Raw genomic sequence first — 22933 nt, 5'->3', positions numbered from 1 at the left:
CTTGGCCTCTCTGCCACACTCCTGCAGTCTCTCTGCCCTGACCTGCTGACGCCCTCCCTTCCACCTCCTCCCAACACCCTTCTGCAGAGGAGGAAAGGAGTCAGCCCTTATTGACTGAATACAGGGACCTTCCCCAGGACCCCCTACCAGCTTTTCCCAAGGGAAGGACTGGTCCACATGATGAGAACCACTGAGCTAGATAGAAAAGCCTGATGGAAAACGAAGTGCAATCCGCCCCATAATAAGCATCTACAGCGATCTGATGTCTGGTAAGTTCCAGAGTCCATGGGACCCTGGAAGGTGGGGCTGAACCCCAATTCAGCAGCATCGGAATCCCTGTGCTCAGGATTTGGTTTCACAAAGCCAGCTGTAGCGGGTGCTTTGGGGGGGCCGCATCGTAGCCCCCACTCCATGATCCCAACTGCAGGCAGGGAGGTGGGTGGCTGTGTGCCAGCAGCATCCAAGGAGGCCAGGGCCTCACCTCCTGTGACTTTCCTTCCCCATTAGGGTCTTCTCAGCCTCCGGGACTGCTGGGCTTGGGCTGGGCAGTCCGGAGCATGTCTCAGTGGAGCCCAGGGAGCTCGGTGCTTCTGAGAGTCATTCCACAGGCTTCTCGGCTACCCTGGAGGGACTCTGTCCTGCCCTTCACAGCAGTGACCTTGACGACAAGCCCTAATATGGCTTTTTTCTTCTTCCCTCCATGCTCCCCTCCTCCATCTCACCTGTTGCTGTAAGTTCATCTCCAGAATAAACTATGCGGTCAAGCTCTATTTTAAACAGAGCTCAGGTTTGCCCCCTCAGCTCCTACCTCCATGATGCAGAGCACACGTCAGAATGAGGGGTGGCAGTCCTCCTATATATTTCAGAGGCTTCGAAGAACTCTGTAGTTTTCATGTGGTCAGGTCAGGGCTGGGGGGCCCTGCAGTCCCCCACATTTGGCACCCAGGCTTTGCACTTTCCTTCCACAGGAGCACTATGCACATTTTGATGATTTTTAACATCCCCTTACGATTATGCAGTACCCAACCTGCACAACTGCATCCAGGGGCCTTGGAGGATAGGTATTGGGGTGTGCACCTCCCCAAAGCATCTGGATATCTAGGCCTCCCGTAAGAATCCAGTCCCTCTGGACTAGATGCACTCTCAAGAAGCCACCAAGGGTCATCTGTTGCTTTCAGTAAGTGATAGCTGATGGCTTCTTTTCGGCTTTTAGATCGAATTATTCACTTTATCAAATTCAGTCGGGTGAAACAGACTTCTATAAGCACAGTGGTGTTTATGGTACATCAGGAAAACTGCTTTTAAACTTTAACCTTTCAAATTATTTTTCAAATATCGGATACAGCCACAGGATGTCACGGGGGAACATGTGGGTCATCAATACGAATGCCTGGCCTGGAATCTGGCCACTCCTCGTAGGAGCTAGGCCATTCCGTCCCTTTGTGTCATATCTCCATACATACAAAATGGTTATTCTAATAGTCCTACCTGGTTCACTGGCAGGAATAAATGACAAAGTCACTAAGAAGTCATTCAAACAATGCCGGGCCTGAAGAAATGATCACTGTGATAATGAGGGTGATGAAGGTAGAAAGTACTGTTTTTCTTCTTAAAAATTCTATATGCTTTCTGTTGAGTTGAAATCAACTATTTTGCTGAATTTTACCTATTAGATTTTATGTAAAAAATTGGTTTTTTTAGAATTACAAAGTGGCATTTTCGTAAACAATGGGCAAAACTACTGCGTGTATGAGTTGTATATAAAACTGGTTGATACAACTAGCTAAAACTGGTGGTATCCTGCAGACGAGCCAACAGGCTCGGTGAAGTCAGCAGAGCTTCCAGACTCCTCGATAAGCAGCCCACGGCAGGGAGCCCAGGTGCGAGGTCAGTGCCTGTGATGAGCTTTCAGGATACAGTCAGCGTCAGCAAATAAACGTGAAGGAATGGGTCTTGGCCCAAAGTGAAGGAACCACTTACCACACATAACTTGGTGTAAACTCACAACGTCCAAATACCTGCAGCCTCGCCTACACGGGGTATATATCGCACACATGGGCCAAAACCAAGCAAAAACGACGGAGCGAGGGGAAAACCTCTTAGGTGCCTCCTCATAAACATGGAGGAGTATCTTCATAGGCGGAGTATCTTCCGCCTATCTTCCACTGCAGAATCCAGGTAACCACCGTTCAGAAATGGTGACACACTAAATATGAGCCCAAAGGAGACTAACAAGCACAAACCAACACGAAGAAACTTAAAACTACCTGTGTGTGTTCACACACGTTAGCTTCCTCTGCTTCGTGTTTCCTGTCTGTTATACCCAGAGAGCAGGTGCGAGCAGCCCTTTCGAACAGGGGCAGGTGCCCTTGCAAGGAGGTGCTGACTCTTGTGAAGGTGGTTTAGTTCTAAAACATAAATAGGGCACTAGAGAGAATTTTATTAATCTAGGAGGAGAGGAAAGGAGTCTTTCTAGTAAGTCTTTTTAATCTACTTAGCTTTGTGGGTTGGAAGGATAAGGTTCTGCCAATTAATCTCACAGTTCTTGGCCCAGGATTTTCTGAGGAGGCCATAGCAATGGAACCCTTCCAGCTAAGAAGACCCGGACTGGCGTCTTGCTTGGCCAAAGCAGGGCTTCTGGTACATAAACCATTTTTGGGGGGGCCCCGATGTTCTCATCTGGAAAATCAGGAAAGTGTGAGATGACATTTTTCAAAATGGTTTTCAAACTCCAACATGCTACACAAAACTGAGGTGTCACTGCCATTATTTTCATACATCACAGCCTATTTAAACTTCCAATTGCCAGGTTTCACCTGCTTCTGAATTTATCGATAGTGCCATTATTTGACACAATTTCCAGGATGTTCTATCAACTTTGATTAACCTTCACAGAATCCCTTTGATGGGGCGTATTGATCTCCGTGTCTTTCTTCCTGACGTTCCAGGGTCTTCCTTAGGCCGGCTCTTTAGTATCTAGGAAAGAGATGCTCCCCTCTGCTCCCTGTGGAGAGCATAAATCACAGCTTTTGGTCAATTGTTCTACACTTTGTGTGATATGTCAGTAAAAAATACGGTGCTGGCAGCACCAAGTCTGTTCCCGTCTGAATTATCTTTGTCGTATCTGACCCCGTCTTCAGCTCTAATCTTTCACACATCTGCTAAAACCTTTGAGGAAATTCTGAGTTACATTAATTTGAGAAGCAATTCTATTTATACGACATAACCGTGTATGTCTTTCTTCATGTGTTGTAGTCTTCAGCCACAACGTAGAATTAAGACTCGTGTTATCTTCAGTTAATGTCCATGGTCATCAGAATCTTCCTACAGATGCTCTCATGGTTGAGGGAGAGAACATGATCACAGCTGATGAACAGAGATGTACACAGAAGGACACAAGGTCTCCGTTCTTTTAAGATACACTTTGTACTAGGTAAAAGTAAAGAAAAATAAGATCTTATCATTTATTATCTAACATCCAGAAAATTAGGCGCACGGAGTGCTGTCATTATGTTCTGTGTGTGCTAGTGAGCCCGTTCTCAAAATACTTGTCCAGGCACTCAAAAGACACGTGTTATTGGTCAAGTTCATTTGTCTTTCTCAAGTTGAGTTACCCACCTCCAAGTTAGGTAATAATGAAAACTGGCCCACAAGAATACCAGAAGAATATACATAGTACATTTTAATTGCTCTTAGTGTAGTTTACGGCATGCAGTAGGCCCTCAATAAAAGTTCTTATTTTATGATGTAACATAGGATGTTACACCTGAATCACAACACACCTAAACAATAACTCAGCTATGCTTGCTCATACTGTCATTTCAGTACTTCAGCTGACATTATGAAGTTAGAATATTTTTTAATGTTTATTTATTCATTTTAGAGAGAACACAAGCAAGGAGGGACAGAGAGAGAGGGAGACACAGAATCCAAAGCAGCTTCCAGACTCTGAGCTGACAGCAGAGAGCCTGATGTGGGGCTCGAACCCACGAACTGTGAGATCATGACTTGAGCAGAAATCGGATGCTTAACCGACTGAGTCACCCAGGTGCCCTTGAAGTTAGGATTTAGGAAGACTCGATTTAACAATTATTACAGTTACTAGTTATTATCCAATAAAAGGTTAAAAATGAAATGAAAATAGGCCAAAGATAATTAACCCCCAAATGGCTACTCTAAAATAGTCTGGCTAACTATTTTAAATTAAATAATTATAACTGAATCATCAGGGCACTGATGTGATGTAGGCTTAAATCCTGTGCGTATAACTGCCAAAGACACTGTCACTCCTCAGCCTACTTCTCACCGGTGGGATGGGAGAAGCCCCCATAAAGGTGACAATTTCTCCTGGGGTCCCTGCCTCTCTGTAGATAGGCTCAGTACCCTCGGGAAGGTCCCTTACCTGTGCAGTCTCACGTCCCTCACCCATAAATGTGAGTACAGTAAAGTCACATCCACAGGGCTGTCGTCACAGAACTAGTACCTGACTGTCAGCAGCTATGCAATAAATATCACTGTTTCTCCTTCTTCCTTTGCACCAGCATCCAGGGTTACTGCGAGTGCTTTACTAGATCTCAGTCGAGAATAACATGCCTAAATAATAACTCCAGTATGTTTAATTACAGCTTCATCTCAATAATTCATTTGATGTTAGCTGGTAAGTTAAAATTTGTAAGACTTGCTGTAATAACTATCATTATGGTTACTAGATAGTATCAAAACAGTTTAGAAATAAAAGACAGCCATGCCAGATACAATTAATATAAAATAATAACATTCTGGGGGAGCCTGGGTGGCTCAGTCTATTAAGTGTCTGACTCTTTAAAGAAATTTTTTAAATGTTTTATTTATTTTTGAGAGAGAGAGATAGACAGAGCAGGAGTATGGGAGGGGCAGAGAGAGAGGGAGACACAAAATCGGAAGCAGGATCCAGGCTGTGAGTTGTCGGCCCAGAGCCTGACATGGGGCTTGAACTCACAAACTGTGAGACCATGACCTGAGCTGAAGTCAGATGCTCAACTGATAGAGCCACCCAGGTGCTTCTATTTTTTTTTTTAATGTTTATTTATTTACTTTTTTTAAAAATATTTTTTTTATTTATTTCTAGGAGAGAGAGAGAGACAGCATGAGCAGGGGAGGGTCAGAGAGAGAGGGAGTCACAGACTGAAACAGGCTCCAGGCTCCGAGCTGGCAGTCAGCACAGAGCCCAATGCAGGGCCCGAACCCACGAACCACGAGATCATGACCTAAGCGAAAGTCGGCGCTTAACCGACTAAGCCACCCAGGCGCCCCTATTTATTTACTTTTGAGAGTGGTGGGGAGGGACTGAGACATGAATTTGAACTCAAGAACCATGCCTACCTCACATCAACTGCACAGAGGAAGACAGTGTGGGCCTCAATTCACACAGTTAAGTGGCTACACCCAACGCAGGTGTCCACTCCCTGCCTGTCAATCAGCTCCCCAACCACCCAAGGCTTGACAGCCACCGAGCCACCAACATTTGAAAATTTTTGCCCTGAATCTTATTTTTTTAATTATTTCATTCTATTTTACTTGGTTGTGAATGCTGAACATAGTCTACCCTCCAAGTTCTAAGTGTTCACTCCTGTGGGAACAATGTGTACAGCAGGCCTCTAGAATGTGCTCATCTCGGTTAACTGAAACTTTATGCTGATGAGGAATACCCCGTTTCCCTCTCCCCCCAGCCCCTGGGCAGCTTCTTGATTCCACCACCATTCTGCTCTCTGATTCTATGAATTTGATTATTTTGGAGACCTCATGTAAGTGTAACCATGCAGTACGTTTCTTCCCGTGACTGCCCAAGTTCACATAGCATGATGTCCTCAAGATTCGTCCGTGTTTCACATACTGTGTAATTTCTTCCTTCTAAAAGGCTGGGCAGCGTTCTATCATATGAACATTTTCTTTAATCCACTCATCTGTCAACGGATGTTTGCACTGTTTCCACACTTGGCTATGGGGAATAGTCATGCACTGAGTGCACGGATCTCTTCAAGATCCTGATTTCAATTCCTTGGGATGTAGAAGGATAGCAACCCCTGTGGCGGAGTGCAAATCGGTGCAGCTGCTACAGAAAAGAGAACGGAGGTCCCTCAACAAGTTAGAAGTGGAGCCACCATTTGGTCCAGCAAACCCACTTCTGCAAGTTTATCCGAAAGAACTGAAACCAAGATCTTGAAGAAATGTCAACATTTGGAATTTTAAGAGCAGGGTTTCAAGGAAAAAGCTAATAGCTGTCAAAGAGGGCCCTGGACTGTCTGAAGTACACTTCTTATTGGGATTTAAATAAAGGTTTGGACATTTCTTCAAAGGCAAGAACATATGAACTGCACAAGTGACACTTGGGCAATCTTTTCATAATATGTCAATTTAACATGATGGAGCAAGAAAAGATTCAGGTCTTTTATACCTTTTTCCTACTTGAACTTGAAATCAACTCTTTTTCTATAAACTGCTATAGGACTCAGGAAACTCAAGATCTGCAAATTTCCACAGACTTGTCTTTTATTGTGTAAATAACATTTCATTAGCAGACTTTCATTTCTAGTAAGCTTGCTTTGGGTAGGACAGCAGGAGTCCAGGAATCACAATACAGAAATGAGAGTGAGGAGAGTTCTCAGTGAAGGGATCTAGGTGAGATGTCTACCAGAACCTCCCAGGGCATCACTGACTTTGATACAGTGGCCCTGGGGGGAGGCAATGTTGTCCCCTTCTTGCAGATGGAGACCGAGATTCAGAAATGTCACCTGACCCATCATCCAGCTAGATACTGGCAAGCAGATAATCAACTTCTTAGCTCCAAAATCAAAATGTTACCAGGGCGCCTGGGTCGCTCAGACTGTTGAGTGCCTGACTCTTGATTTCAGCTCATGATCTCACAGTTTGTGGGATCGAGTCCCATGTTGGGTTCCTTGTTGTCAGCATGGAGCCTGCTTGGGATTCTCTCTCTTCCTCTCTCTCTGCCCCTCCCCCATTCTCTCTCTCTCTCACATAATAAATAAATAAACTATAAAAAAGAAAATGATACCTGTGCGCAACTGCTATTATTCTAGAAAAGACCACCATGAAAAAATGAACATACTCTGCGGCTCAAGCTTTATAAAGGGTACCAAGAATAAGATGAACGTGTTACTTTAAGTGACGATCACTTTCAAACAAACGTCTTCGGGATTTCACTGATGGGATGCATTTTCTAAACAATCCAACAAAACGAAGCCCTCCGCCATCCCGCCTATGTTTCTCAGTTGGCATAGGCTGGCATCCCTGCCTTCGAAGCAACGAGAACTGGATAAGTGGGAAAAGCCACACGAGAAGAAAAATAAACATTGTGCTTCTATCATAAAAGAGACGGTTGTTTCACTGTGCCGCAATGATGCTTTCCTGGAAGGACACAGCCACGAAGGAAACACAAACAACAAAAATACCTCAAAACTAAAAACACGTAAGAACTGACATTAGTCTCATTGGAGACACACGTGGCATTTTTCTGGATTTTAACACAGATGTTATATTTGTCTCATAAACCATAATTCTTTAAGTCTGGACACAAAGCAATAAACACATGAATGCTTTAGGAAGACATTCAGTTTTTACATTTATAATCAGAGGTATCACACACACACACACACACATTCCAGTGACTATACAGGAAGCTTGGTACAGTTTCCTTAATATAATTCTTTCTTTCCTTAAACTCTTTATAATTTTTTAAATGTTTATTTATTTTTTGAGAGAGAGAGAGAGAGAAAGAGTGAGTGGGGGAGGGGCAGAGAGAGAGGGAGACACAGAATCCGAAGCAGGCTCCAGGCTCTGAGCTGTCAGCACAGAGCCCAACATGGGGCTTGAACTCATGAGCCGTTGAAATCATGACCTGAGCCAAAGTCAGACGCTCAACCAACTGAGCCACCCAGGTATCCTGCTTAAACTCTTTATAACTGTGAGTATTGAAGTCAATTTGCAATAAGAAAGTAAATGATGTGAAATGTTTACCGAGCCCCTGGTAAAGTTCTGGAATGTAAAGGGCAAGATTGACTCCAGGCCATCCATCCCTGTGGTCTGCCAGCTGGTGAGACAGACCTTGCTATGTGCCTTTCTAAGCTTTGTCCATGATCACTGGGCCCTGAATTTATTTGGGGCAGTGGTGCACTCTGTGAGTGTTCACAGGTTTACCTTTGACATTTTAATACATAATTTTAACTTTCAGCATCTGAAATATCAATAAATGTATCATTCTAAACTGGCACTAGGATCCTTCCTGGCCAATACGGAATTCAAGCCAACCGGCAAAGATGTGCTTCTATAATCAGTAACAGCTTCTATCAAAGTGACTGCAGTATTTGCCGGTGTGAAGAGGAAGGCATCTCACTGCAAATCCCAGAAGCAGGACCCTCTCTGGTTTGGGCATAGCTGGCCAGCTGCTCCTACCCTCTTCCTCCCCGGGAACTCCCCAAGGCCGCCTGCGGCGTGTGGCTTCTGCATGTCACAGAACATGTACTGCAGCACAAAATGACGTTGCTAGGCCTCATGAACCAAGGTTAGGAAAGCAATGCAAAGAATAACGGGAAAGATGAGCCAAACCAGAGCTTCTGGTGCTGAACTTCTCCTCCAGGACAACCCCCACCCTGAAACCCCCTGCCGCATAAGCTCTGTGGTACTGGCGCTGGGGGAGGGCGGATGGGGCGGAGGCCGGAGGTACTGAGCACTCAGTCATTCCCACAGATGCCCCAAGAGGAGCGACAGCGGGCCTTGGGAAAGGTGCCTGCACGGGTGGGATTTTGAGAATTTAGAGCGTTAAAGGAATTATGGCCTAAGGCAGAGGAAAATCAGAACCGTAAGTTGTCTTTTATTCCCCCTGAATTGGCCCCACTGGGCTCTGACAACAGCTGCACGAAGCTTCCCCACCCGCAGAGGGTCTCAGGTTCATCCTGCATTTGAGACGTTGGTGTGGGGTCCTTATGCCACTGTCTCCAACCAAATCTAGGGGCCAGAGTTAAGCAAACGAAAGCTTTTGTCACAGCTCAGAAATCAGAACTGAGAAACCCCTAGGGCGATTCGTTCCATAAGTGAATCTCTAATTCAGGAAGCCTCCCAGCTACTGTGAATTTCCAGTATTTCCTCCAAACATTCTCCTTAACCAGAGAAACTTAACATCATTCACAGCCCTGAGTACATGCAGAGCATCTAGTGGCCGAGCATGTCGTGTTTGCAGAGCATGTAGTTTGCAGAACACCTGATGTTTGCAGTGTATCGCACGTGTGCAGAGCACTAGTGCGTGCTGGCTCTGGACTCCCGGCTCTACGTCGGGGGCCGGGAACGAGGGGGACCGTACTCACCACGTTACAGCCGGCGCAGTCAGGTCCGTTCTCGCAGGTCCTGCGGCGAGCTTGAATGCCGCCCCCGCACTGGGCCGTGCACCGCTCCCAAGGACCCCAGCCTGTCCAGAACATGTGCGGGGGACACAGCAAATGCTCATTGCAGTACCTGTGGTGGGCAAACCAGGAGGGAAAGGAAACCGTTCAGCACAACCTGAAGCCACAGGTCTTTCCAGTGTCCGTCCCTGCGCCGGGATGTGGAACATGGGCATGCTCCGCGTCGGGGTGGGGGCGTTTGTGTGCGGAGTGGTTGTGCAGTCAAGGGGGCAGATGTGGTGCTGGCCATGCTGTGCACGCACAGACAATGGGATGCACGGGAGACAATGAAGAAGATGCTAAACTCACAACGCAGGATGGACCTTCCTGGGCAGCCAATGAAGGAGAAACAAACAAAACAAAACCCTTCAAATAGACACCCAAAAAATGAGAACAGATAGAAAATATCTGGGTAGGGCATTTATCTTCTACACAAAATACTGAAAGATAAAGTAGGCTACGGATACAAAGTCAGCAACAGTGTATGTAAAATTCAGTTCTCATTCTGGAATCAAATAGGGCTCATAATCCTATTAATATAAGTTAAAAGAAAGTGAGAGCCTAAGTTTAGTATGAAGCTTCATGCCCTATACGACTTAGGTCATTGTATCTTTAAATTTATTTGTAGACTATCAAAATGACTTCAGACCACCTTACTGGAAAAAACCACGAGTTATCCCATAATAATTTAATTCCTATTTACAAATACCAATCCCGTTTATATATTCCATACTTCACATATATGTTCATGTTGTCAATTATTAGCCAACGACACAAGGCCTTCTCTAGCCTTAGATGAGTCAAATTTCTCCTCAATCCTTAATAATACAAGTGAAATGAAGCAACGTGAGGGCGAGAAAATGAACAAATGAAAAACAAGAAGGAAATGGCCTGGCATTCTACCGCTTACAGCCTCCAGGGAGGAAGGGACTACTTTAAACATAGTCAAACTTGTGACACACGCATTTGGCAATTTAAAAGACTCTTTTAAATTTAAAAGACACTTTAAATTCAGTACTCCATCTACTGCGCAGAAATTTAGCTTCTAGAGGACTGTAGCCTGCAAGCACTTTTCTGATCTCCCTCTCTGCGCCCCATCTGGATTCACACACAAGGCATAGACTCCTACCTGAGAGGCCTAGACAGTCACCTGTGATGCCATCATTATTAATAAATGCTTAATCCTTCAGGACACTATGCAGGGGGCATTACAAAGAGCGTTTCCATGGGACAGGTGTTTACAACCTAGGATGAATACAGGGAAATGGACACAAGGCCACAGCAGAAAATACTATCTTCATGAACAGAAAATAAGGACAGATTGTAGCTGGTTTCCAGAAACCAGGAAGAGTCATTTGGGCAGTGTAGCTTCCTGACAGCAAATGCTGACAATATTCAACTGGTTTTCCACCAAACCAGGAGAGCTCTATGGAGACTGTAAAGGTGTCAGAAGCAGGTACAGATGAAAGGTAAAAGCCGGGCCAAGCTGATGGGAGTCCACAGGAGGCAAAGTGAGCAATGGCCGGCATCCTGGGAAAGAAGGGAATATCGAAATGGAAGAGTTAAGTAAGAAACGTTACTGGGGAGAAGACAACAGAAGAAGGTGACAGGAAGAGGCAGCACCTACCTTCACGGGTGGGGAGGAAGAATCTGAAACTTACTTACAAGGAATCAGAAAAGTTCCACAGAGCTTGCGAGACAAAACAGCACCGTCAGAGTTAGGGGGTGAAGACTGGTCTCCGGGGGTTGGTGTCTCATCCCATTGGTGGCCTGGGGCTCCCTGAGATTTAAGGAGCTCTCCATGCATGAGTGTGAGGTCCCAGCTCCACACAGCCCACCAGGAAGAGCAGGAGGAGCAAATGCCAACCAGGAGAGTCTGGATTGCAACAACGCAAGGGAGAGGTGCTCCAAGCTGGACAAGCAAGATGGCGGTGGAAACAGAAAGGGAAGGAGCACACTTGGGCTTGGTGTAGTGGGGTGAAGATGTGGCAGCTGTGTGAGTGCAGAGAACAACAAACAGACAAACAGTACAGTCACGTGTCAGCCTCTCATTTGGGGGAACATGGGAGGCATGCTTCGGGCCAGAGAAAGCTGATATGTCACGGCAGGAGAAGCCTCTGGAAGCAAGAACTAATAAGGCACAAGCTTTATTTTCTCTAAAGGTTCACACAGAATAGTAGTCAATGGAACTGAATAGTCCCCACTCTTCTCATCTTTTCAATGTTCATTAGGTTTCCCTCTTCCAAAGTCATGGACACTCTTGTGTGTAGGGGAGAAAGGAAAGGAATCTTCTAAGTAAGAGAGCGTGACCTCTAGGTAGAAGAGCCAAAACAAAATCGAGGATACAATGGGCTGAAAAAATTTGACCTTAAGAAGCATGTGCCAACACGCAGACTTACAGTAAGTAGAACATCCTGGCTACTCAGTGATTATTAACATACGTGTTGGTACATGGAATGTTCCAAGAGTGGGGAGCCATTCAAGAACACATTTGGAAGAAAGGAAAACTCAGAACATCAGAACTCCCTGCATTTGATTCAAAATAGCCACGGGTACCATCTCTCACCGTGCATAGATTGAGAAGTAGAATTCCACCTCCCGTTTCCAAGCCAATTCACCAGCATTTAAAAGGTATGGACTCCCTGGGCTCCTTACCCCCATTTTAGCTTTCAAATATAAAACAAGCAATAAAAGAATAGGGAGAGCAAAAGAAAGTCATGCTAAATATGCTTATAAAACACCTGACTTTTAATAAAAAGCACAGCAAGGGAGCTACCATCTCCCCCTAGCAAAATACATCAGAGCACACAAATACTTCCTCATATTGGCCTAGAGCAGGCCACATCTGAAAACATGCAGCTCGTCAATGGAGCTGAAGATCTACTGCAGGAGAGCTGGAAAACTCCATGTAGCACAGAAATTCTGACCAGTGTCAACATGTGCTATATTTGGCTGGATTTTAAAGTTGTCTAACATGTGCCTTCCATTTTTCTCTCTTTCTCATTATGGCAGTCCTGAGGAAATAGCTATACCAGGATACGTGACTATGTCACCCTCTGCAAGGGGGATCAAAAGGGAAATGGAAATTGCTAAGCTAGCCAGCTTTGTCCCTTTATGTCTGGGTTTTCACTCACAAATCCACCTGAAGGGAATCTCCTCAGAGGGAAAGCCCTTACAAGCCCCAAGTGCTGGATTCTCTGCAACTTCAAGGAAGTAGGGTCTCTCTGACCCCCTTGAGGGGAGGGGGATCTGATGCCCACCCCAACTAACATGTGCTCCAGACAGAAATGACTCTTGTTAAACCACTCACTGGGTTTCCAGTGTCTTTCCTGTTCACAAACAACAATGGGGATCAGAAGTTAGTTACTTCGATGGGACTCTGCTTGTTCAAACATGTTTATTAATTTATGGATAAAATATCTACACAATGGACCAGCCAGTGGTTCCTAATTTCTCTAGTCCTCTACACACAGCTAGCTTTTGCCAAATAATAGCCAGACGCTTTTGGAGTTTTACTGGCTCCCCTGGATTTCCAGTATCTGAAAGCATTGAAAGTCACAGGTACATTTCATGATGCATTAAAAATTAAGATTTTAATTTTGCCCATGACTGTTCATTTTCATTTTGCATTTAAAATTGAATTAATAAGCCAGCAATATTTCTATGTAAATTATCAATTTTTCCACAGACCTAGTCTCCGTGAAAAGAATTGCTTTTCATAGCCCCACATAGACTAGATTCTCAGCACTGTATTGTTTCTTGTCGTATTTCTTCATGCTACAAGTGCATTCTGTTCTGGTTTGGTCTGTGCTAGTTTCTCACTGCAACCTGTGACAGCCTGAACCAGTCAGAACCCTATCAGAACCATGTTCTCCTTGCCTTGCTCTAAGTGACCATCTCTTCACTGGGCCATACTGGAATACTCAAATCTCTTGGCATGAGAGAAACTACACATACATTGGGCCCCCCCATAATATTAATTTTTACACCAGGAGAGAGCCAAGAGAACACACTACAGGAGAGGAATGACTTGCAAAGGAACAGTACTTTGGCTCACCATAGGACTAAGCAAACCCACGGAGACAAAGACAAATATGATTAAAAATCTTATGAGAAAAAGATAATCAAAAAATAAAAATCTTATAATATGCTCCCATTGGTTCCTGGGATTCTTCATTTTGATAATGTGGTGGGGAGACTATTATGTGGTCCCCATGGTCCTACCTCCTGGGAATCACAGCTTGTGTGATCTTTTCATAAGCTTGTGTGTGTTTGTGTGTGCGTGTGTATGTGTGTGTGTGTGTGTGTGTGTGTGTGTGTGTGTGTAGGCTGGGCTGGGACCTGTGACTGGCTCCTAACAGAATATGGCAAAAATGACAGTATATCACTTCTGTGACTTAGTGACATAAGACTTCAATGTCCCTTTTTCAAGAAAACTCACCCACCATGCTTTGAGGAATTAAGTGGTCAGTATTGAATGGCTTACGTGGCTAGGGATTCGGGGAGCTCCTGGCTCACAGCCTCAGCTGACAGCATCCAAGGGACTGAATGTTGCCAACAACCATGGGATTTGGGAAGCACACCTTCTCCAGTCAAACCTCAGATGAGACCACAGCTATGGTCCACGCCATGTTGCAGCCTCGTGAGATCCTAAAGCGAAGGACCCACATCAACAGTGTCCAGGCTACAAACCCAGAAATGGTGAGACAATAAGCACAGAGTGCTTCAGGGGCTGAGTGAGTGCTAACATTGTTATGTAAAGAGCCCTACACAGATTTTCATACCCAGACAGGCAGTGCTATTGTAGAAAACACCTGAAACCATGAACATGGCTTTGAGACCAGGGAACGAGTAGAAGCAAGGAAAATTTTAAGAACATGTAGAGAGACTCTGAGGATGCTGCTAGAGAGGCTTTAGAAGGAAAACAGGACAGAGAATGAAAACATAGCAACAAAGCCAACCCAATTAGCAAACACGCAAAGGACTTGACCAGACATTTCAAAAAGGGTAGACAAATGGCCAATAAGCACAGGAGGAGATGGTCAACGTCATTAGTCCTTGGGGAAATGTGAATCAAAAGTACAATGAGATAATTACTTTATACCTATCAGGATGGCCATCACAAAAGAAAAAGTAAGAAAGAACGAACGTAATGAGTGCCGGCAATGGTGTGGAGAAACTGGAGCCCTCGCACCTTTTCGCCAGAAACTGGCAGGGATGTACGAGGTATGGCCACTGCGGAAAACAGCTCTTCAAAAAACTGAACAACACGGGGCGCCTGGGTGGCTTAGTCGGTTAAGCGTCCGACTTTCGCTTAGGTCATGATCTCACGGTTCGTGGGTTCGAGCCCCGCGTCGGGCTCTGTGCTGACTGCCAGCTCAGAGCCTGGAGCCTGTTTCAAAGTCTGTGACTCCCTCTCTCTCTGACCCTCCCCTGCTCACGCTGTCTCTCTCTCTCTGCTAGAAATAAACATTAAAAAAATTAAAAAAAAAAAAAAACTGAACAAAACTGCCATATGACCCCAAAACTCCACTTTTAGGTTATACATGAAAGAACGGAAGCAGATTTGAACAGATACCCATACGCTAGTGTTCACTGCGGCATTATTTGCAGTAGCCAAAAGGTAGAAATAAGCCACTTGGTAATTGATGGGTAAAGAAATAAACACAGTATGATACAGTCGTATGGTCAAGTATTATGGAGCTTGCCGAGGGGAATGGAGCTCTGACACATGGTACGGGATGCCAGAAACCTTGAAAACATGATGCTGAGTGAAATTAGCCAGACACAAGAATGCACACATGGTAGTAGTCCACTTACACGAACTATCTCAAAGAGGCACATTCACAGAGAAAGAACATAGATTAGAGATTACTGGGGGCTTGAGAGGAGGGGAAAATGGGGAATCACCGCTTAATGGTTACAGTACTAGCATGACAAAAAAGTTCTGGAAATAGTGTTATAGTTATGCATTATAGTAAATGCAATTAATGTCACTGAATCGAACACGTTAAAAAGGGCCAAATGGCAAATTGCATTTAAATATATTTAACCACAACCAAATTTGGAAGGAAAATAAGAGCCCGTGATTAGAAACTGAGGGAAGGGAGGACCTTGTGAGGCAGAGGGGAGAGCTTCCCAGGCTGTTGCTGTGGTTTCTCTGGAAAGTGGAACAGGTCAGTGTGAAGTGAGTTATTCAGACAAGTCAATTTCCAGGCAAAGTGTCGGGGGGGGTGGGGAGGTGCTGCCTGGTTTCTTCTTGTGGCTTATGGTAAAATGTAGGAATGAAAGGAAAAAAAATGAGGGAAGGAATAACAAACAAGAGGGACCAGGACAGAATTAACTGGAAATTTGAGTCTCTCCTGATGGTGATGCTAAAATTAAGAAGGCGCTTCTGAGCACTGAGGAGTGGTAGACAGAGAGTAAAAATCTGCAGATGTGATGGTACAACCGTCTGGTAAAACCTCAGAAAGGCCAAGGGATCAGAGTGGTTTTGGTTACACGCAGGGTGCTCTGAGGAGGTCGGAGCGAGGGGGTGCCTCCCAGATGGTCTCAATTACCAGCAGGCCACGGGGTGTGGCCCTCAGCCCTCAGGAAGATCCCCAGCTAGAGAAGGGCTACCTCAAAAAGATCTGTGGGTGCAGATGTTTTACAAGAGTCAACCTCAAGGAATTCCACAGAAGGCCCGTAAGGGCTATTTCTGCAGAAATACCAGCTTGCCCTGAAATGTACAGAGAAAGTACAAATGAAGTGCGACCACGGGAATCCAGAATTCTACTGGCAGAAAACAGGTTGGTCAAACTACCCAGCCGCAAGTACATGCTAATTTTTGTGAAAAAGAAAAGATGATTCAGGAGGCAGTGATGAGAGCCCAGAAGGCAGAGCCAAGAGCCGTGCAGAATTATGCAAGGGCCTTGAAACCTAATCGAGCAACTCCCAACCCTTGTCTGGCCAGATTTCAGAATTTCTGTGGAGCAGTGATAGCTCTAGACTTTCCGTTTTCCTCCCTTTTGAACAGTAATGTCTGTAGTTGCTACCTTTCACCTGTTCCCCCATCACATATCGGATGTCTTGTCTCTGATTTTAGAGGAACAACACCCAGGACACCTCATTCATATTTGAGCCTCACTTAAACGATAAGGTTCTGGAATCTTTGGGTATGATTTAATGGTATAAAACTTTTGGGGACCTTGGTAATGGGTGAAATACATTTTGCATATGGAAGGGCTGTGAATGACTGAGGGACCAATTAAACTGGCTGTGGCAGAGACTCCAAGGTGACCCCGATGATCCTTGCCTCCCAGAATTCATGGCCCAGGTAATGTCCCCTGTTGAGTGTAGATAGGACCTGTGACTTACTTCTTCACCAGTAGGATATGGCAAGGCGATGGCAGTCACTTTGCAACCGCACTGGGTAAAACTATCCTGCTCATCCTGCCAGGAAACTTTCTTCCTTGCTAGATTTGAGGAAGGCAGCGATGGTGCTGGGAAAGCTCGTTTGGCAGGAACACGTTCTCAATTTGACCATCCGCACAGGGCCACACGCTGACAACCAATCTTATAAGTGGCTCTTTCCCCGGTCAGTACCCGGATGAGACCGCAGCTCAGGCTGAGCAGGGAAACCCAGGTAAGTCACACTGAAACTCCTGACCCAGTAAGACTGCGAAATAATAAATCTGTGTTGCTTTAAGCCACCCTCAGTTTTTGGAACTATGGTTACACAGGAAGAGGAACCTAATACAGAAAATGACACCTGCATTGTGATAGTGTTTACACTGAGGCCCACTGATCCATCCTTGTTCGTGCTTCCTCTTGGTTCTTGGGACTCAAGAACATCATTTTCCAGGAAATTTTAGAAAAGAAAAACAGTCTCCATACCTTCTACAGTGTGTGTAAAAGATAAGGTAGGTTATTTTCTTTATCCAGTACTTTGGAAAAAATGATGTGAATATTTCTGAGATTTATGTTGTCATAAAGCACCCATTGAATCACTCCACATCCTAGACATTCTGATCCAATGAAGTCATTAACTCTGATCCCGGTCTTAACTTAGGGACTTTTCTGGGGGAATCAATTTATTCACTTGTGGCCACTCGGCAGTTCCTTGGGGTCAATGGCGCTAGAGCAGCAGGGTGCAATGGTATTCCCCTGTGCACGCCTAGTCATGTGCCTTCCCAGGGAGACCGGAGTCTCTCTGAGTTTTGAGTTTAGTTCTCAAATATGTATAAAGGATGGCGTTCTTTCATACCACACAAGTGGAGAGACCTCGCACATAACACAACAACAACAAAAACTCTCAGAGCTGTTTGCTTGTGAAAACCAAAAAAACCAGACATTATGTACTGGTTTTTCTAGAATCTATTAGCCTCTTGATGGCTTGATTATCCCCTAAGAAGGGCTGTTCAATAGGGAAGCTTCAATTTTAGCGAGTCCCTGTTTTCACCATCTACACACTCACTCTGCAAATTCAAATAATCCTCCATTAACCAAATATTTTTCTTGCCCAAATGAGCAGGGTTTTTTTTTATTTCCTGCAAAAGGGAACATTTTTAGTATGAGTCCCCTAAACACAGTCTTCCCTGGAAACGTGGCTTTACAAACAATCACTAAGTGCATACAGAATGCGCATACATAGTAGCCACAGAGTTAGATAACACCTTCCTTCCTGTGTGCTCAGCCTTGGAAAGGTCCCAACAAGAGCAAGATTTGCAGGGGTGCTATAATTTGGGGGCAGCTTCTCACTGATAAAGGTGACTTTGCCTGGAAGGGCTATATTATGGGACAGTGTACAGCATTTTAAGACTTTCCAACCAATGTCAAATCTTACAAGGTTAGAAAAGGCAGGGAGACAATTTGCCCATAATCGGTCTTTCCACGTCCCGACTGGTGTTGGATGGGCAATGGTAGACTTGTATAAGACTGTTTCGGGACTACTTCAGAAACAACCAGCCTCGCTTTGTAAAGATCGTCGTTCATCTTCCTCAGGGTCAGAAGGGATGAAATCTTAATTGGTAATGTCGGCACACAATGAAGACAGAAAGGAACGATTCTCCTGGGTTGTTTTGAGGTTGTAATAAATACCTCGCAGGGACCTATCTGTGCAGTAAACCTGTTGGTTTTGTCTGTATAAATATTGATCACATAGCAAATAACTGCATGCAGCATTTTTATAAGAGGCTCACAGTGAACCCATCTCGCCAGATACTATCCTTGCTACATTTTAATTAAAAGGTATGGAAAGCCATTTTGTTCCTCAGGGGTCAGTGCAATACACTTAGGAGAGTGTGGCAGAGTAAGAATCCCGAGTGACATGAAATTCACCTGCTTGGATTTCCTCCCAACAGTCATGAACTAGAATGTACTTTAAATATGCAAGAAAGAGCCAACCATCCCGACTGTAGATCTTATGAAGCCAAAGCCAAATGTTTGGTTGTATGAAAGCTCCCGGAGGAGCTGAAGGCTTAGAGTCCAGCCTGGAAAAGGATGCGGCTCCGGGCTACCCTGTAGGCCCCCCAGGCCCCCGGAGGGGATGGGTGAAGAAAGGAGGTGTACCCAGGTCCTGAATACACCCTCAGCCAGCTCCAGATGCTTGATTTAGTTCTGGGCAAAACTCTGCTTCATCTGATCCCTGACGTCTGGACCCTGGCCGCCTTAGGTCCTCCCAGTTTTGAGACTGGGTCAAGCTGAATGCTAAGAGCAGATTTTCCCCAGCAGACTCTTTCTGGGTCCCCAGGAAGCCCAGCCCGGAGGGGCCCGCTGTCCCTGCACCCCCGCTCCCTTGGGGGCTGCTCAGCCAGTCACCTGGGCAGGCCCGCGGGTGGTAGTGAGGCTGTCAACACGAGGCTTTGAGCAAAATTAAACGATGTCAGGAGAACAGGGCGATGGGGCTCAACAGAAAGGGATGCGCGCACAAGCTGGGCCCCGTCCCCGACCGCGGGGGGCGGCCGCACTGGAACGAGAGGAAGCTGAGGGCGGCGCGGCGGGGGGGCCTACCTCTCCTCGCGGTTCTGCCCCACGCACACGCGGCCCCCGTGCCGGGGGGTGGGGTTGCTGCACGACCGCTGGCGCACCTGGAAGCCGATCCCACAGCTCGTGCTGCACGGAGACCACGGGGTCCAGGGGGTCCAGCCTCCGTTCCTGGGGAGAGAAGCAGTCGGGTCACCGGGCCGGACTGGCAGAGTCCATCCCTGGGTGCGCCCGCCTCCAGCTAACTTCCGGTGTCCCCCCCACCCCACCGTGGACTGTTGGGGTGCAGCTGGTTGGGGAAAGCAGGAGACGCAGGACCCAACCGGATGGGCCGTGTCCCTGGAAATCCCGGCCCCGGGGGGACCTTCTCCTTGGTATCTGATCTCAGAGTCAAGGTTTTTTCTTGAAAGTGAAGCTTCAGGTGTGCGATAAATAATTTAAAATGGGCTATATTAGAAACTACTAATAAGCTTTAGTTAGGAAGATGTTAAACTAATGAAAAATCAGTTTATTTTATTAAAAAGCAATTAGGGATGAACTCCTGAACTTCTAGGGTTTATACTTATTTGACTTATACTATGTAATTTGTAATCTATAAAAAGGGCACATTTGAACTAAATATCATCTAAAACTACCTATAACGCTTACTTTTAAAATCTATTAATATCAGTGAAAATCAGCAATTTTCTTGATAGCATTCATATTGATAAAGAACCCTGTAATATCCAACGCTTTAAAACTAACTTTATTCAAAATGAAGGAAGCCAGGAGCATCTGAGTGGCTCAGCTGGTTAAGCGTCTGACTCTTGATTTCAGTTCAGGTCATCATCTCACCCTTCATGACATCGAGCCCCATGTTGAGATCTGCACTGATGGTGCATGGAGCCTGTTTGGGATTCTCTCTCTCTCTCTCTCTCTCTCTCTCTCTTGCTCTGCCCCTCCCCTGCTTGCACACACACACACAGACACACACACACACAGACACACACAGACACACACACACAGACTCTCTCTCTCTCTCTCTCTTTCAAAATAAAGGTTTTTTTTTTTAAATCATGAAGGAAGGGTACTTTAAATTCAGATTCTTGGCTATTTTCTTACAATTTGCAAAAGATATAGAGTATAAATAAGGCGTGAAAATTGCACATAATTATATTTATGTTATTACATATGATATCATAGTCATATAAAATATAAAATTAAAATAAAAGAAATAGCTTGTATAAAAGTAGTTTATAAAGTTAATTGCCACTGACAGCTAAAGGATTTTTTGTTTAATATTGTACTTTTCCCTTGAAATGCCTGCATTCAGCATGTTTGTAATTTAAACTATTAAAGAACAAATTGTAGGCAGTTTTAAGGATTTATTAAGGGGCGCCTGGGTGGCTTAGTCGGTTAAGCGTCTGACTTTCGCTTAGGTCATGATCTTGTGGTTCGTGGGTTCGGGCCCCGTGTCGGGCTCTGTGCTGACTGCCAGCTCAGAGCCTGGATCCTGTTTCAGTCTGTGACTCCCTCTCTCTCTGACTCTCCCCTGCTCATGCTGTCTCTCTCTCTCCTAGAAATAAATAAAACATTTAAAAAAAAAAAGGATTTATTAAAACATTTTTAAGGATTTATTAAATCCTTAAAATCCTTAGATATTTGTTAAAATGTCTGTTAAACCCAGAATCCAAACTCCCATGTGAAAAGTCTACTGCATGTGGAATATATTTCTCTAATCACATCTGCTTTTCTATAGATATGTTATCCTCATTGGACTTTTCCCCTGAAAAAAACTGACTGACATTATTTTTATTTCATACACTCCTTTAAAAACATGCAGATCCACCCCTGTATTGAAGCTCAAGGTATAAACAATATTCTGAACATATAATTTCTCAAATAATTTCAAGTGATAATTCCTCTGAAAAAACTCTGTATATTTCATATTTCCCTATTTTCTGAAACTTCTTCATGATATAAATGTAGATAGTGATACTTTACTGTATGATATTATAAGAAAGCTGCTTTATGATAATTTAGCCAAGTAATCACAAAAAAACAACAGATCCTTGCAAGTTGGTCATAAAGATAATCAGTATCTTATATACCCTGTTACTTACATAAATTTTTTTAAAGAAATCCAAATGATGCATTGAGTTCTATACAAAAATAGCTATTGTAACATAAATAAAAGGATCTTTTTACTTCCAAAATTTCTTTACTTGTTAGCAAAACTGTTAGTGAAGGAAACTTTGCTTTGAAAATTGTTTGGAAATTCTTAGTTTCCTAAACCTGTTAACAAACATGACAGTTTGTGATATACTCTATTTACAATATAGGGGACATGTTGTATACAGGGAAGTGAGTAAATGGAAGTGTATATAAATAACAGAAATATAATAAGTCAGGAAATGAGAGCAATTGTCTATGTGTGGGTCTGTCCTTTGCACCTGGTTTGCAGTCTTACAACATTGTGGCAGGCAGTCACTAAGCAGCACGAAGTAAGCATGTATCAGCCGATGAATCATTTTGAGGATTAAATCAGTCCAAAACAACCCACGTGTGCATTTGAAGCACCACTAAAATGGGTTCCATTATTTAATTACTAATCTGAAAATCACCACTAATTACATTGCTGGTCTGTTTAGAGGATGCCATTTCTACTAGAACCGAAGCCAAAGAGGTATCAATAAACAAGGTGCACTCACACACTTGATAGTCCTTTTGTCCCATTAAACAGTATAAAAAAGAATATCGGTCACTGATCATAATCTTCAAAGAGTAACAGCTCTGTAACTTGTATAAAGTTTCTCCCATGCCTCGATGGAAGCCCTCTTAGTTTTGTGGAAAGAATGCCATGATGACATGCCTCTGTTATCTGTAGTAACATAAATAATCTAATCTATGTAGCTCTGTGGTCTCCTATCAACCTTGTGGAGTGACCTGGGCTGGCCTGAGAAGGGGAGCAGAGGGCAGAGTGCACCCTTGAACCTCGCCCCACCTCCTTCAACCGCTTCTCCTCTTGGGCAGGGAGCGCCCCTGTGCTCTGGGCTCCCCTAGTGAGCTATTGCCTGGCGTGATCTGCAGTATTTGGGACATCAGAGGAGATGTGACCAGAGGTCCCTGCATTCTGAATAGGCTCGTGGAAACAAGATAATACTTTTTAGAAATACTGTAAATTAACAAGCAAGTGAGGAGGGAGCTTGGAGGCTGATTTGAGAAGCTTTCCTGATGCTCCTTTTATTTTTTTTTTAATTTTTTAACGTTTTATTTATTTCTGAGAGAGAGAGAGAGAGAGGAGAGAGACAGTGTGAGCAGGGGAGGGTCAGAGAGAGAGGGAGACACAGAATCTGAAGCAGGCTTAGCTGTCAGCACAGAGCCTGACGCAGGGCTCGAAACCACAATCATGAGACCATGACCTGAGCCGAAGTCGGACACTTAACCAACTGAGCCACCCAGGCGCCTCTCCTGATGCTTGTTTTAAAATCTAAGAGGCTGCTTTGGTCATGGCGCTGTAGGTACAGGGGAAGGGAGCAAACTGACTCCAGTAAAAT

The 22933-nt window shown here is 44.6% G+C and overlaps 1 protein-coding gene across 1 annotated transcript in view; it reads right to left on the bottom strand.

Moving 5' to 3' along the window:
- SEMA5A (semaphorin 5A) overlaps window positions 1–22933 on the bottom strand; it is a 368380-nt gene that overhangs the window by 52749 nt on the left and 292698 nt on the right. Inside the window, exons 14-15 of the mRNA XM_077749424.1 lie at window positions 19425–19568; window positions 9357–9504 (exon numbers count right to left, since the gene is read on the bottom strand). Coding sequence (XP_077605550.1) covers window positions 9357–9504; window positions 19425–19568 — 292 coding nt within the window. The remainder of the gene's footprint in view (window positions 1–9356; window positions 9505–19424; window positions 19569–22933) is intronic.

This window comes from Crocuta crocuta, unplaced genomic scaffold (assembly GCF_008692635.1).
Source record: "Crocuta crocuta isolate KB4526 unplaced genomic scaffold, BGI_CrCroc_1.0 scaffold89, whole genome shotgun sequence".
Classification (NCBI taxonomy): Eukaryota; Metazoa; Chordata; class Mammalia; order Carnivora; family Hyaenidae; genus Crocuta; species Crocuta crocuta.
The sequence above is the reverse complement of the archived record's forward strand: the minus strand, read 5'-3'. Positions and strand labels throughout refer to the sequence as shown.